This window comes from Melospiza georgiana, chromosome 1, assembly GCF_028018845.1.
Source record: "Melospiza georgiana isolate bMelGeo1 chromosome 1, bMelGeo1.pri, whole genome shotgun sequence".
Classification (NCBI taxonomy): Eukaryota; Metazoa; Chordata; class Aves; order Passeriformes; family Passerellidae; genus Melospiza; species Melospiza georgiana.
Window position 1 is genome coordinate 18419724 of NC_080430.1, and position 16961 is coordinate 18436684.

The 16961-nt window shown below is 41.4% G+C and overlaps 1 protein-coding gene across 1 annotated transcript in view; it reads right to left on the reverse strand.

The window, feature by feature from the left end:
• KIAA1217 (KIAA1217 ortholog) overlaps positions 1–16578 on the reverse strand; it is a 335362-nt gene extending 318784 nt beyond the window's left edge. The window contains exon 1 of the mRNA XM_058024673.1: positions 16491–16578. Within this exon, the coding sequence (XP_057880656.1) occupies positions 16491–16554 (64 nt within the window). The 5' untranslated portion in view covers positions 16555–16578. The remainder of the gene's footprint in view (positions 1–16490) is intronic.
• Positions 16579–16961: the final 383 nt, after the last annotated feature.

Below are 16961 nucleotides of genomic sequence, written 5' to 3' on the forward strand. Positions count from 1 at the left end.
TATGCCTCTGGGACCAGCAGAGGAGGTCAAGAACAGGGAGGAGGGAAAGAACAAAGCCAGGGAAATAGAAGGCCTGCAAAGTTTGCTGTTGTCTTCCTTCAAACACTGCAATATGACTTGGAGGTCAAAAAACTCCAAAATTCCTGCAGACTGAGACTGAGTCTTCAGTTCCACTAAAATCTGGGTTTGCCTGAAGCAGTTATTAAACTTCGGCAGACAAAATAAAGGGAGCCTAGAAAATTCAGTTCTTCTTTCTGGTGATCTGCACTTCTTTGGATTTTTTACTTTAATGTGGAAATAGGAATTTTTGTATAGCTTGAGGTAACTTTTGTTGCACAGACAGCACCAATCAGAATGCTTTGCTTTTTTTAAAATAAGACATGAACATAACCTTTTCAAAGAAAACCAGTAAAATATGCCACTGGCATTGCAAAATGTGTCTTTTTGAAACACAATGGGAGAAAAAGTGTTTTAAACCATGGTTAACTACCAAATTTAAGTTCTGTTTGACAGTAGGCAATGGAATCCAAAGCTGAATTTTTGTACCAACTGAGGAAACAGTGGTTGTTTTTACATGGAAATTATTAGAACAGGAGTTTGGAGCTCCTACCAGACACTTACAACACAGAATACATCATCACCTAGTACATTATGAGTAGAGAAGGATCCTCCTCACACTCAGCCTCACTTCATACAAGTTTTGTTTTGAAGCAAGTGACTCTGTACTGTACTTTGAAGGGCATTGTAATGAACCTGCACTTCATTACTAATGCCAAATTTAGCAAATTATTGTGATATTTCAGACATAAAGGTCATTAATTCCTGTATGTGATAGTTTTATAGTAAAATAGCAGCAAGTAGCCACTAGTAACTTCTGACATTTGATCGAAGTAAAACTTGTAACCCTTCGAAATCATTTAAAATATGTAAGTATACAGTAAAAGCAGCAAATAATCTCGTCAAAAATGGAAACTGATGTAGAGCTCTGACAGCATGAATCTTCAAGTTAAAAGTGGATAAGAGAAAGATGTGGGGGGTCACATTTATTTCAGGAATCCCCTGGCAACATTTCAGCAGCTACAACGAAAGGACAAGGCCCATTTTATTCCACCTTCTTTAGTAATCTGTGAGTACCACTGAAGGTCTCTAATGATTTGTGCAATTGGGAGTTATTCCATTTTGCCAGTTAGCCTAGAAAATGCTTCCAAAGTGGGCCATACCCTTCTGCAGGACACAGCACTAAATCAGTCAAGCGCTCAGCAAAACAGATCTGCTGTTTCAGGGAGGTTAAGGCCAGGAAGGACTATTCAACCACCTAGTCTGAACTCCTGCATTGCATGAAATATTACATTTCTCCCTCAATCTCACTTCAAGCCCAATGGCTCTCAAGACATGCCAGGGAATGTTTGTCCCACAGGTGGAAGGCCTGTGTTATACAGACAGCGCTGATGGTGTAACAGGATGGAGAACTGACAACCTGTGACCCAAACATGGGTGAGTACCAGAATACCTGATCTGGAGAAGGGAACATTTCTCCCAAAGTCCCAACCTTATGACCACATGGGTAAGAAATGTCTCATCTTCATAAAAAGCAGAGTGCTCTGTACAACCTCCAAGCTTTGAGTATCCCACAGAGCATCTCTGCTGCTGAGAACTTCTGTAGCTTCAGAGAACAGCAAGAAAACCCAGACAGAAACCCAACCCAAATATATTTGGCCAACAATATATCAGTTGCACTAAATCCTGGCTTAGGCCCCTGAATCCAGCTGCACGTGGCTCTCACAGACACCAAGCACAGAGCCAGGAGGGTGTAAGCACATTTGTGGAAGCACAGGCAGTTCTGCTTTCTCTGTGGCCCACCAGAAGATGTGCAGAGGCTCAGATCACAGCCCACAGGGCAACTCACTGCTCCTGAAAGGAGTGCCACGACTTAGCAGGCTTAGCAGTGCTTGCAAGAAAAGGCCACAAATTGTGAATTCAGAACTAAGCAGATTAAAATGCCAATAAAAAGGCTTATTTTAAGAGAGTGCATCTCTAATATTTGCATGCTATTTATGTTGAAACCTAGTGGAAAACTGCAAAAGAAAGTATGTATTAGGAAAAACTTAACTATATACATAGTAAAATCACAGATTTCTCTACAAGTACTTTTATGGACTCACCATATTCATTGTGATTTAAACCAGATTAAATCAATAAAGTTAAACAACTCTAAAGAGTGTGATTCTTCAAGGATTATACAACAATTATTTACTGACATGTAATACTCTCATTTTAAAAAAGTGAAAAAAGAGAAAGAAAAAAAAGGGGGAGGAGAAGAGAAAGAAAGACCAAAAAAAGACTGAGTAAATAAGGAGTGCATGCAGTTTTGCATCATGAAGTTTGAATGGCAATCCGTCCACTGCTTTTCTTAATCAGAATAAACTTGTTTTTTCCTTCAGACTGTTCTCGCATTTCTCTCATGCTTCACACAGTATTACAGTGACCATTACTGTAACCATCACTTTTGCTAGATGAAAGAGCAATACAGGATTCTATCACTGGGAATATAATAGACTAAAAAAATTAGAAAAAAAAAACCAACTGCAGCAAAAGGAAACCAACAAAAAGACCCCAACACCCTTTCAATTGCTAAGTATTTTTCTTTGTTTCCTGCCTTAGGTGCTGTTCAAATCCATCTAAACATCCTGCTGTTTCCATTCACCTTCTTTCAATTGACAAAGCAATTTTGCACAATTTGACTACACAGGATCTTCTCACTTCTGTTTATTTACTCTCCTCATTTTCTGGGGCTCCTGGACAGAAACCAAACATGCCAAAGCATTGTCTTCTCTTAATACCGTTCCTCCTCTCAGTGTTTGCCAATTTCCCCAGCACAGCAAACATGTAGCGTTGTGACTGCTGAGCACTTTATTATTTGCTATATTATAGCAAAGAATAGTACCATGAAAGTTTCTTGCCCTCACGTTTGTATTCAGCTCCTGTGCCTGTGCCCCTCCCTCATTCTTCTTTCTGAATTGCAGCTGGACAAAGGAAGAAAGGTAACAGCTTTGTATTTCTAAGAGAAATGAACGTACCCAGGGGGCCCCCAGGATCTAAACCGTAAATTGCCTGGGAAAGGACAAGCAGCTAGTAGCATGAACCTGCATTTCTTATGTGACTTTAGCTTGGGATGAGCAGAGGCAGCCCTTATTGTGCCAGGATGCTTATTTGCTGTAACACAGGCAGTAAGCAAACCTCCTTTCTCCATTCCCACTTCTCTGAACTGTGTTAGAAGTGCCTTGTGGCCCCTGACAATGAAAAGAAAGGATATTCAGAAACACCAGCTATGTCTGCCCTGCAGCCTAAAGCTGAGTTTTGTCAAAGTCTGAAAGGTCAGCATGATCACTGCTGGTGGCAGCTGCTGCGTGGTGCCACAGAGTGTCCCTGCCATGCAGCAGGTGCCACAGGGGAACCTGCACCCCAGGAAAGGCCCAGCACCTCCCTGCATTCCAAACACAGCCGAACAGTGCCCCAGCTCCCCCCTGAAACAGAGGGGCTTCGTTCCCTCAAGTGCTTTCACACAGAGCACACATGCATTCCCTCTCCTGCCCATTTCTGTATATGACTCCTTGTACCCCCATCTCATGGGCTTGACCTGTTTTAACAGCATTTTAGTGTCATGGGGGAGAGTAGCAAATGAAAAAACTACAGGCTCTGCCTTTTGAGAAGAAAGACTATATCTGACCCATCTCTGAGGTGATGTAAGGGAAAATCTATTGTCAGCTTTTGGAGGATAGGTCCTTTTTCGATAGAAGGAATTTCTGACTTTACAAGGTCCTAGAAAGGAAAAATAAATATTTCCTAAAATGTTTCTAAAACACTTTAACAATAAAAGAGTTGTTCATATTGTATTCCAGAACTTTTCTTGCACTTTAAAATTAGTTTTAAATAAAACTGCCTGATACAATAGTTAATCAACAGTATTTCTGAGGTTACCAAAATTCCCTTTGCTGTCAATGCACAAAAAAATTCTAAATGCTTCTTCTCAGGATAAAACTGGTACAAGCTAAGTATGCAACAACTAGACTATAAAAAACCCACCATACACTCTCACCCTGTCATTCCCAACCAAGAGCAGCCAATTTGTGACAATTAGCACATTGTGCACAGCACAGTTCATCTGGCCCAGACGTGTTCTGGGTGGTGTTTGCCTTAGCGCTTATCAGCAGCGCTGACAGGAGATGCCGGGCGTCTGCAAACACCTCCTAAAACATGCCAGAGCTGGCTGCTGGTTCTACCTGTCAGCCACTTCTCAGCAAGCCCTTATCAGGAGGAAGAACACTTAATCACAGCCCTCCAACAGCTAATATTAAAGGAGAAGACAGGATGACTTCTGGCAAATAAAGTCGGCTGAATTTATCACCCTCTCCCTCATGGCCACACTGTTTCCTAGAACAGTGTGGGATAGTTTTAATCCTTTGCTGTAAGATAACCACGGGTTCTTTTCTCCTTTTTCAAATGCCTTTTCCATGAAAGGAAAGAATAAGACTGCAGAATTTTAGCTTGCTAATGCAGGATCTTGTTTGTCAACCACAATTTAACTTATACTGAATATTTATTGCAAAAGTATCCCAACACAACATACTAAAGGTATAAAATTTCTAAGCAGCACCACATTCTGAAAACAGTCACCATATTATTTACTTAGTAGCTTAAAATTGCTCTTGGATGCATCAGAGGTACTTTAACACAGAATTATCTTAAATATAAATGTGTACTATAAATAATGCATAATAACATCTCAAGAAAATTGAATATATAGATATAAGATATATAATACAACTTCTTATGGAGAAACTAAATGAGAGATGAGGTCCTTCAGGGGCTGTGGTCCTCACACATGATGCCTTAACAGATTTTCAACAGGTTTCAATTTTCTCCTTTTAAGAAAAGATAAAAAAAGCAACATCTAAATGTGACCTAGGACTCATTTTCCTTAAAAAAATTCACAGAAACTTATGACAGCAAAAATGCCTATGAATTTCTACTTCTCCCTTCCTTTACTAGTCCTATCTCAAAACTAAATTTTTCCACTGATATTTTCAAGAAATTACTGCATCAACAGCCTGACAAATGCACTCTTGAGAAGTGTGAATGACAACAGCCAGGGAGCTGGGTTCAAACACTGATAATTTAGTCTGACAAAGAAGATTCTGAGACATGCATAGAATTGCAAAATCAATTTTCCTCTTGAGTCCATTAGCAGACCTGAATAAAATAGTTCTGACAAATGCAGCACATTCTGACTGACCACAAAAAAATTCAACATTGAAATGCGATCTGAAGGCACTCCCAGAGCTGTATGGAAAAATAAACATCTTACAGCAAGGTTTGCACTGGATTGACAGAAAACCAGAGGTAAACTTTCAAATCACAGCATCCACATGCTCTGGATTCTGTAGCTTCACGTCTCAGCATCAGCACTGCCACAGCAAACCAGAGATGTGACCAAAGGATCAGGTGCACATCTGGAAGGTGGAGCTGTGCCAGCTCTACACGTCCTCTCTGGGGCTCGGCTGCCCTCACACCCTGCAGTCCCCTCCCACGGCCAACAGCAGTTTGCTGTGATTTGTTAGCAGAGAAGTCAAAGGAGAGAGACGAAGCTGTTCAATTCTGGCAGAAACCAAGCTTTACTGATTATCTTGTCCTCAAAAACCCAACACATCTGAGGCTAGTGCTGCAGCAGTGATGACTAACCTGGACAGCTGCAACACTTCTGCTTACTCAGAAAGAACCAAGAAATTGCAATTAAAAACACCACGAAGATCAACATATTCAAGCATCCCAAAGAGAAGCAAGATTAATTTTAAATAGGGCTAAATGCTTGAACAAAAGCAAATATGAAACAATAAAACAGACAAAAAAGAAAACTGAGCATACATTAACATACGAGTATATGTTAACATACTCATGCCACACTGTACCTCAACACTACACCCAGATCTCTTCAATTTTTATTGATTTTATTTGGTTGCTGTGTCACATAGAAAGCAGTGCACACAAGCTTGGGAACCCTTCAAATTGGCATTTCACCAAAACAAAAAGAAAACCCTAAGTTTAAACTTTCCCTTTGGCACAAAACAAGGTGTATCACTGTATGACACACTGCAGCAGGAACTGGTGTGGGTTTCAGCTGGAAAATGAAGCCCCTGAAATTCAGGTCTGTGCATCCAGTCCCAATACAGGCAGAAGAGAGTGGAGAGCTGGGCCTCACTCCAGCCAGAGGAGGTGACTGTGCTCCAGATGGCTGCATGTCCTGTGACATTTCACTCCTGTACAAGACTGTAGCTAACAGGAGCTGGAGAAAAATGGGGCATTGTCTTGTTCTTTTTGTGCAGAGCATCATAGAATGGCTTGGATTGGGAGGGACCTTAAAGGTCATTTCACTCCAAATCCCCTTCCATGGGCATCTTCCACTGGATCAGGTTTCTGGTCCATGGATACAATTCCTTCCATCATGAGGGGATCCTAAGCATGTATCCTGATCCTTGTGGAGAATGCTCTGGAGTACCAGGTGCTCCAGGACAGGGACTTCCCTTTCCCCTTACCTTTTTCTGGGGTTCTGCATCACAATATACACACCCTGCTGAACAAGGGGTGTGACAGGGGGTCTCTTGTTCCAGGTGAGTGGTCACAACAAACAAAACCCAACTGTTCCACAAAACTGTTACTGACGCCAAAGGATGTACCTTCAGCACAGCATCAAGGGAGTCCCTCTAGCCACAGCTCCACAAACTTTCCCAAGGTGAGACAGCACAGCTCAAATTCTGCTGTGAGGCAAAAAAATAGATTTGAAATTTGATTTATTCCTTCTAACATTTTACTTACCAAGATAAGGAAATTTCAGTAGGTGAGTCACTGAAATGTAATGACATGCATTATATGGAATAATTTTTAAAGCACATTGATGCAATGGCCATATAACTGTATCAACAGTGCAATAAAAGCCATACACCAATATTCACATATTTTATTAATATATTTTAATGAGACTAAAAGCTCACATACTTTCAGGTTCCCATAAGTATAATGTGGGATATGTATGAGGATGAAGATTGCAGGAGCTATGAGTTTTCTCAGGTCCCTGGGTATAATAAATTGATGGCTCTGGAAGAAGCCTTCCTATGTACACAGCACTATTTCAAGGTTTTTCACATCTTCTGATATAGATAATTGGTTAAACAGCCAGAAGAGAGAGTTATCAGTTTGAGCAGTTGTACTGTTTTCCTTGGGAGAGTTTGGAAGGAATTTGCTGTGCCCATTTTTTTAAACTCATGCTGCATGCATGCAAGAGACAGAACAACACTGAAAGGAAATACTACCACAAGCGAGGTGGAGAAGGAGGAGGGCTCCCTCCAACCAAACAATATATTCATCAATCATGCAGAAGATTTTTGTTTGGCTTTTCTCCTATTTCCATGGCAAGTGCTGCCTCTCTGGCATAAAACTCATCCCAAGGGATTACACAGAGCTTCCCCAGCTTTCTGCTTCAGTCAGCAGCACAAACCAGCACTGCACTGCATAAAGGAGGCTCCTACCCAAATGATGCTACTGACTTTGCTGTTCATGATCATCTTCATGCTTTTTGGGACATAAAGAGATATTGAGCAGTTATCAAAATCTTGACTTCAGATTTCCAACCTGTTTTTAAACATAGGATGGACCAAAGACTAGACCTAAAATAGTTAATGATTTTTCTACAATAAATGAGGATGTGTTGAACTACTACTGTATTTTTCAACTGAGAAAATTTCCCATTATGTACTATTGAAAAAAACAATAACTGTCAATGAAGAGGCTGCAATAACTCCAGAGAGCATTTCTGTTGCCTGAAAGCAGGCTTAATGTGATTTCAATTGGACAGTCAGTACAAAAATTATTTTAATAGTCTGCTGGGCTACTGAACTCCAAGTCATGCAAAAGGCACAGACAGCCTCTAGGAATTTCAGTTATCAGTGGTATCTGTGGCACACGTGCAAGCAACACCGAGTTTACTTATCCATTGCAGCCAGTGAATCTGATGAAGCTGATTAAATAACTCAGGGATTCCCAGAGAATGAATCCTGAATGAAGTTATACAGCTACAACTTCACCTAGGTAAAGCAGAGTAATAGGCAGACACAAGCCTCTAGCAAGTTTGAGGATGACTTTTTTTGTTGTCATTCAAAGTACCATTAAATGATGGAGAGTGGGCATTATTTATTAATTGGGTTGTTAATTCAAGAACCTTGCTAGAGAGCATCCATAAGACCAAATGCTTGCACATAAACATAGCACTGTAAGTAGAGAGTTTTATTTTGAAGGGTTACTTGATATGCTAATCCATGATTTCCACTTAGAATTAAATCCTTTCTATGCAAAAAAGCCTTGTTATTAACATGCAGAAAGTGCACTTAAGTTGCTTATAAAATACCTATTAGGAAATGACACCTTTCAGAAAAAGCTGTGCTGGAAGGGAAGTTATTGATTTTGCCCACTATTTTACAAGGCAGAATTAGCAAAGGTATTCTTGGCTGGAGCATTCCACCAAGATGAACAGTTCCCAGTGCAGTTTTTCCTCTGTTCTCACAAGGCATGTTTCTCACCCTGTCTGCCAGAATTCAGATCTGTTTTAGTTACAAGACCATCTGCTTTTTGAAAGGCTTTTTTTTTTTTTTGATGACAGATGGATGAGGTTCAAATTCTTGCTGTAAACCAGCAATGAAATTTTACAATTCATTGTCTCTGCTGCTTACTGTCTTGCATTAATTACTTGAAAGAAAGAACTCTCATGGGAAGAGACAGTTTTCCAAATGCATACAATTTTAAACCAAAATAAGCATATAAAATAAAATTCTGATGCTTTAACTACAAATGGCCTAGCTTCAGGTTTGTAACCTAGTTCTGTAATCCTGTATTGGCTCAGGTTTCTCTTTCATGTCCCAGAATAAAGGGATGTGGAAGCAGAGGGAGTACTTTAAGGAGCTATCTACAGTGTTAGATAAAGCACCATATTTTTCCCTCCAGAGTTTCACAATATCATCTGTCTCTTTCAAAGTCTTAGTTCTTCAAGTGTGATGTTTGCATAAGAGACTCATATTTTAAAAAAACCCCCAAAACAATAGACTTCTAGCCCTTAATATTAAAGGAATAAAAACATTAAAAGTTTGTAGGCAAATATATGGGTTTTGCTTAAAATATTTCATGTTTTTAAAAAGGTCTCCATTTTTATTTCCCATTTAATACCATTTTGCAGTGACATGCTTGGAACAGCAAACAAACCTCCAGGACACCACTAAAACGTAGTAAAAGCCTACTCACTAATGCCATGCTGGCAAGTCTGGCAAGCCTTGATCTGCAAGCCATAAATCCACTAGCCACCAGCTCCCTGGTACATTCCTCAGGAGAAGGGAAATGTCAGGACATGCGTCAGTCACAAGGGATTTGGGCACCCCATTGCTGATTGCAGCTGTATCGGGTCTGTGCCCTGGTTCCAAATCAACACCATGATGGGATTAACCACCAGCCCCTGCCAGGCATGCACATAGCCCCAAACAGGATGCATTCCTGGATTAGGGAGAGCTTCAGGCAGAGCCCCATGTTGGCTACTCCGCTGTGACAGGAGCCTTAATCTGTGCGCGACCGGGCACGGACCGGAGGGGAGACAAAGAACAAATAATCCAGCAAAATGCTAAACAACCCCCAGTTCACCTCCCTAGGTAATGCCACAGACCACTTCCACCAGTGAAAATGGTGAGCTACCTGCCATGTTTACATTAATTTCTCCACAGCAAATGAGTGGGGCCCACAGAGCTGCAGGCCCCGGCCTCGCCGCGCAAACACGCACTGCCGGGAAGGGTCACGGCCGGATCCCAAACCAGGCACAAACGCTGCAGAAAAATCCAGCCCAGACCAACAACATTTGGAATCTCTGTCCTTTATTATTCGTTCACTATGGCTCCTTTGTAGGCTTCAGTCTTGGTTTCAATGAAGCGACTGTTTCGAGAAAAAGAGAAACTCTAAGAAGCAGGGGAAGCGTGACAGCAGATATAGAAGTGAAAAAATATCCAACAAGTGTTTTGCTCCAGTTACTTCTTGATTTCACAGAAAAATCAAAAGCAGATGCTTTATTTACTGTTCCCATAGTACTGTTTACTGTGCCTTCATGTATTTCCTGAAGTTATTCCCATTTTTCCCCTCGCATTTACTAATAAAAGAAATGAAGGACACAAATAGTATAGACATGGAAAAGAAACAGACAGATGAGACATTTTTCATCATGTTAAAAATAATTTTCAAGACAAAGTCCCTACTAACCATGTTCTTCTCTGAGAGTAAATTCCATAATTACTCATCACAACGAGTACAGTCTAGTTGCTTCCAAGCCTTCTAGAACTCCCAGATTTGGGGGTTTTTTTAGTCTTTTTAAAAAATCCACCCTAAACCCAAGATAGTACATTTTACTTACACAAGTATTTTCCAGAACTGCCATGATGACTGCTCAACATCCACATCCACTCTGGAGCTATGACCTTACTCCATGCATTCTTTTTAAATCTTGATTATTTTAACAGAAAAAGAATATACAAGAAGGCATCTCTGTACTGAAGATATTTTGTCCCCGAAGTCATATTGGATCCAAAGTAGTCAGGACTATATATTACAGAAGCAGTTAATTTAAAGTTAAGATAGCAATAAAAATGGTACAGAGCACTTGAACATCACTGACAAACCTGGCTGATGTAACATTTTCTTCATGTTATGTCTCATCATCAAAATTCCAGCACTGATTTTTTTTTCCCCCAAATGCTGGGATATGCCCAAGGTAGTTTTAAAACCACCCAGTACAAGATGTTCAAGATGCTACTGATTGATACCTGCTGCACTTTACAGCATTTGCTTGTGCATCACACTGCTCCACAACATGTTCTCCTTAACCTGGGTGGCACTGACAGCCCTGCATTCTGCTCCCTGCACATCACCAGATATTTTCAAGAAAAAAATTGATAAATCCTTTCTCCCTCCCTCAACACTCAAAGGCCAAATAATCTCTTGATACCTCAGCAATGCCTCAGTTCATGGCAGAAACTGGATGGGAGACTCCCAGTGTTCATCAGGGGATAAGTGATGCTACTGACCTCTCCTGGGCTGTGGCCAGCAATCAGAAAAACATCAGGAGCTTCATAGCATGCCCCTAGACCCTAGTGAGAACTAAAAAGCTGTAGGAATACTTCAGCCCCAGAGTTAGGTGGAAGGTTAGCAGCAGAACACCAACCAAACATAAAATCCAGAGAGAAAGTTGACAGATAACCAAGAAGGAGCTTTGAGGGAGAATGTAAACCTTTCCAACAATAAACACTCTGCAGAGGAGCGCTGGCAATGCAGGTTGGGATGTTTCCTGAAAATGGTGATGGATAAGAGAGGGATAAAACACCTTCAGGAGAAAATGCAGAACTCAGTGTTTGGTCTGAGGTTCGAACTACTGACACAAAATATTAGATGTCATCCTGATTTGGGCAGGAGGCCGTGTACATCACAACAGACCCACAACAACGTCAGCTCTGCAGGAATAACATACACCAGCTGATCATTAACTGGTGGAAGTTGAGCAAATAAAACTTCCTCACAGAAGCAAAGGGAAATCTCTCTATCCTGATACTCCCATGTTTGGCACTCATGTCTTACATTAGTGGAGGGACTTCAGCTTCAGACTAGGATCCAGTGTGTTTCCCTAATTACACTCCCCATTGCTAAAATTACACATTCTTCTATAGCTCTCACTGCAAAACCACCTACCCTTCTCAAGTTCACTAGGGTCAAAAATCCACCCTTCCCTATTCAAGAGGAAAGTAAACATCCTTCTTGGAAGGAGTAATCAGATGGTCAGAGTCCAAGACACCTTTGCAGTTCATGAGGAACAAAAATGAAAAAATCAAGCAGTCCCTCAAAATGCCACCTCAGGGCTTGCTATGTTAAAAATCAACACTTTTCTCCTCCTCAGAAGGTTCTGTAAATCCTCTTGAATAGAACAAAGGAAAGAAAGAAAATAACACCTCCTCCACTCTTGATGAACACCCAGCTGGGTGAGGACTCTGCTTCTCAGGCTACAAGCTGGGGTCTCTTTTCATCTTCATGTGCAGATGTGTCTGCCTTGAAAATGGGCAAAGGCTCATTGCCTAAGGAGAACCATGGTGCCCTGGGTCTCACCTTGAGGGATCCTACATACACTGTGCTAACACTGCCCAAGTCATGGCCCTGGCAAGCACTGTGCCCAGCCTCTGAGGTCACTGTGTCTCCTTATTGACATTTCAGTGGAAGACACAGCATTTCTACAGCCTGGGGAGGAAAGGGTGGAACTATCACCTCAAAGAGCAGATAAATTTCAGTCTCCAATTAAAATAGACAGCTTTATGATTACACCAAAAATGTACCAGGGCAGTGCTGAGGGCTACAGAACTGAGACTACAGTGAGTGGTAAATGAATCTGCTCCAGCATGAAAAAATAAGGAGGAACACAGGACCTCTTTATCACGGCTCTCTTCAGTGTGTCAGGATCCAGGAGCTACTAAGAACTACATCTTGGAGCACAGAAGAAGGTAAAAAGAGTCTTACAGTACTTCTTTCTACAGACCATTTGCCTCTCTCAGGATGTTGCACTCCTCGGAAGAATATTTTGCAAAATTTACTTAATATATATATGCATAAGGTTGCAGAGATAAAGAAATGCTCTCAGTGCCAAGTCTCTTGACTTGCCAGGTGTGAGAATGAATCCAAACTGATGAAGTAAAGATCTTCACACATATACATACTCTGTAAAATACTTTTTTAACAAACAAGGTAGAACTTAAAAGATCAGGAAATTGGGCATTTGTTCAGGATGAAGTTTCCCCCCATACAATTCAGGCACCTCACAAGAACATCTGCGACACAAGTATCCCATCACAGGATGGGCAAAGTTTGCAGTTATCCCAGAAAGAAAGAAAGGAAATTTAAAAAAAGGAGGAAAGGGCTGATAAAAAAGTGCCAGAAACTAAGGTGTTTCCTTTGATTTCCAAAGAAAGGTGAAAGCAGAAGAGAAATACAGAAACCACACAAGCCAGAGACACACCAAAGAACAAGGAGAGAAAACAGTCCTGAGAACAACACACTGGCAAAGGCAAAATCTGTAAAGAAAAAGAATTCTGACTCATTTAAATGACTGAGAGAAAGTCAAAATTGTTTATCAGGTACATCTGTTTTGCTTATGCACACAGGCACAGGAAAGATACAGTGCAAATACCTTAGGCACACTATCAAGGAAAGTCAATTTCCAACTTGGGCACTTAAAATACAAACACCCAACATAAATATATATGCAGAGATAAGGACTCAGAAGGAAAACTTGAATTAAAAGATACCAGGAGCACACACACACACTGCCCACCACACTCAGAAAAAAAATCAATTTGAAAAGCAGAAGTGAAAAGAAAAACACCCTCTGAACATGCTAGTTAGCCAAATATGTGTAGTGATTATTCGTGGCAGCAGGAAAATAACAATAAGTAGCCACAAAGAATCACAAGATTCCCTTTAACCCCACCATTTTCACAGGGGTTTTCAAGAACAAGCCCAGGAGTGGTGCCAGGGAGGGAGAGGTAGAGTAGTGCCAGGTTGATGAAGCTCAAGCTGCTCAACAGCTTTCAACTCCAGCTAACCCAGCTACTGGAGCTGGTCCTTTCAGCTCCTAAAATCACTGTACTGGGCTGCAGCAAAACTCCAGCTCACTGCTGAGAATCCACACCAGCTCAGCCAAGGCTGGGAAACTTCCATGTGCTGCAGCTCTGCCCCACCACACAGCCATTCCCATTTTGAAACGGGGTTGCGTAAAATAAACCTATTTCATCTGGTATAACCAAACTGATCAAAATCAGTTATTTTCAAAAACAAGCATCAACACACAGTGAATGCCAGTCATGGCTGATATGTGTGAATCAACTGACCCCCAAAAAACCTACTACTGGAAAGTGTCTGCATCATTAAAAACAACCATAAAGCAAATTTCTACTGAACTACATCCACCCTCTTCCAAATAAAATTATTGAAGTGAATAATCAACTGTGGAAAGAGTTTTTTTTAAAAACATGAAAATATTTCCTTAAAGCAGATACAAAAGGTTGTAGTGTCACTAACTAGAGATAGAGGGAAAGACTGATACACCACCCTCCTAGACCCCACTTCAAAGCCTTGCTATCTCCCAGCTTTGGCTGGAAGCAAAATCTCAAAGGAGACGTAATTTTCAAGTACTAAACCTTCTTTTAAAAAGTGCTTCAGATTCAAAGAAGGTGTCTTGCAGAGACTCAGAATCTGTCCCTCAGAACTACAAACACAGCAGTAAGGTGAATTTAAACTCAGTCTGTCTCAAGACAGCCAGTAAGAAATGCAAAGCATGGTGAACAGAAACAACTTCAAACATTTGAGCTTACAGCATCACAAAACCTGATGACAAGGTAACTCCACTGGTCAGATCTCAAGATGAGAGGAGCAGGTTGCTGAAATCCACCCAATAGGCAAATAGGAGTACAGTCCCTCTGGGGGCACAGATTACAACCACAAACCTCAAAACATTTATTTTGCCTGAACAGGACCTGGTCATCAGTTCAAAAGATCGTTGTACTGATGCTGCTCTGCTGACAGTGACTTCACACACAGCTTCACATCAGCATAGATGACACAACAATTCACATTTCTTCTCAGCAACAGCCATCACCCACCACTGCTGCAAATCCTCCCAGAGACATTGCTCCAGTGCCCCAGCCCTCAGACACCAGAACAGCCCACAGACAGTGCTTTCAAGATCACAAAGTGGACCAGTTCAACAAAATAATTTATTAGCCCTGACCATGCAGACAGATCTCTCAGCCATGTAGTTTCCACCCCAGGGAAAGCAGGACAACAGGCTCAGATTTCCTCTGAATTTGTGGGCCTCTAGACAGAAAAGACTCTTCTTTGCAATCATCTTCTCCCAAACAAGATGATAGGACAAGACAGGAAATAATCAGTTAACAACATAGCTTTGAAAGATCATTTCCTGGGAATCAGACTATTTTTCAAAATCAGCAGCATCTCTACCTGTTGATTCAGACACTAATGATGAATGTCCACCACTGGATTAGTGAGCTAGCACTTGCTAAAGCAACTACAGTAGTAGATCAAAAACGTAAGTATTTGGCCTTGGGGAATTCAGAGAATCAAAATGCATTCTTGTCAGAACCTAAATGAAATCCAAAAGGCAACAGTCCATCAGTAATCTACAAGTTTCCTAAACCAAAAGTCTGAGGAATTGTCCCAGCATCAGACTGCATTATCAATATAAAACAGGATAATTTCTTCTTAGCTCTGCTTGGCATATTCAGGCTTCAGACTGCTCAAGACAGTTCTTTGTTGTAGAAAAACCAAGAGAACATTTCTTCATTTCAGGTACATTTCTTCATCAGGTACTCTCCTTCCTTCCATATATGTAGTTAAAGCAAATGTCAATGAGTACTTGATCAGATGTCAATGATTACTTTAATTGCCCTTCCTCTTGGACAGCTGGATCAATTCCTAGAGCCATTCCTTTAGACCCATGGGACTTGTTGCCAAGGCTGTTAGAAGGATCTAGGTCCAGAAGTCCACAGTTCTGTTTAGCAGCTGACAACCATATGAAAATATCTAGATTTATTCCCAAATATGACTATTGTAAGCAGAATTTTCTGTGTCTCATCAAGACTCCCCAGCAACATAGTGATCACTGATAAAATCATAAAGAAAGGCCCAAGACCAATTCAGGCACAAAAAACAGCCAAATGCCTCCCTTAGAGGGTCAAACAGGGGGTCCCAGCCACCCACCACACCTTACTTTTGCAAGAGGGAAATGATACAACTGGAGTAACACATAGAAAGTAATTATTCCATAACAAGTAGTCACATCTAACAAATTTCAGCAGTACACGGAAGATGTGATGGGGCTCATAGCACATGAAGGAAATCAGCAGTGTTCACTGCAGAAAAAAAGTTTTCCAGAAATGAATTTTTTTAAAGAGAGGAACAAGAAGGTATTTCAGATGCACGTCCTCTAACTCACCTTCCTCATCCCAATGCTTATCTTCTGTATATATATATGTATGTATATAAAGACAATGAAGGTATAATTCACAACTTAGTGAGCATGTCCAGCTCCTGTTAGTTCTGCTCTTATATCCTCCCCATCCACCCATCTAACACATAATCAGCTCTCCAGAGGAAACTGACCAAAGCATATTAGAAATAAGAAACCCATGCATCCACCACTTCCCAACAAACCGCCCTCCAATGTGGATGAAGCCAGGAGAGCGTGGTGTGACACACAAGAGGGGGCTGATGAGACCAGCAGAAAGCTGTTGAGCAGGTTTGTGAGGACGGGCCACGGGGTCAGGCAGCATTTTCCATGCCGAGGATGAGGTTTCACTTACCCAGCTCCCTACAGGGCAGCGCCACGCTCCAGCGGGGCGGCCGGGCGGCTCTGCCATGAGGCATTCCGGGGCATCACAGCACAGGAGCTTCAGGAAACCTAAAACAGGAAAGGAGTGAGTCAAGAGTGGGTGTGCTGAAGTCCCTCTGGAAACCAGCACTGGCAGCCTCCCACAGACAGCCTCTGCTGAAAACCCTGCAAACGACGCTTCATCGAGGCTGACTAACCAAAACATTGCTTGTTAAAATGCAGCTAAAGCTGGAAGTATGAGCAATTTAATAGCTATTCGCTTCAGAAAAATATTGCAACATCAAATATTTTTAACCCAGCAGAAATGCCCTGCAGCAGCTGGGTGACAGCAAGGAAAGACAGTTAGGTCTTTGAGTCCTATTCCCCACACACAGGCACCCACTCCCTTGCCATTGCCTCTGATTGGAAATGTGATTTTCCCTAAGATTAGAATGCCAGGTGG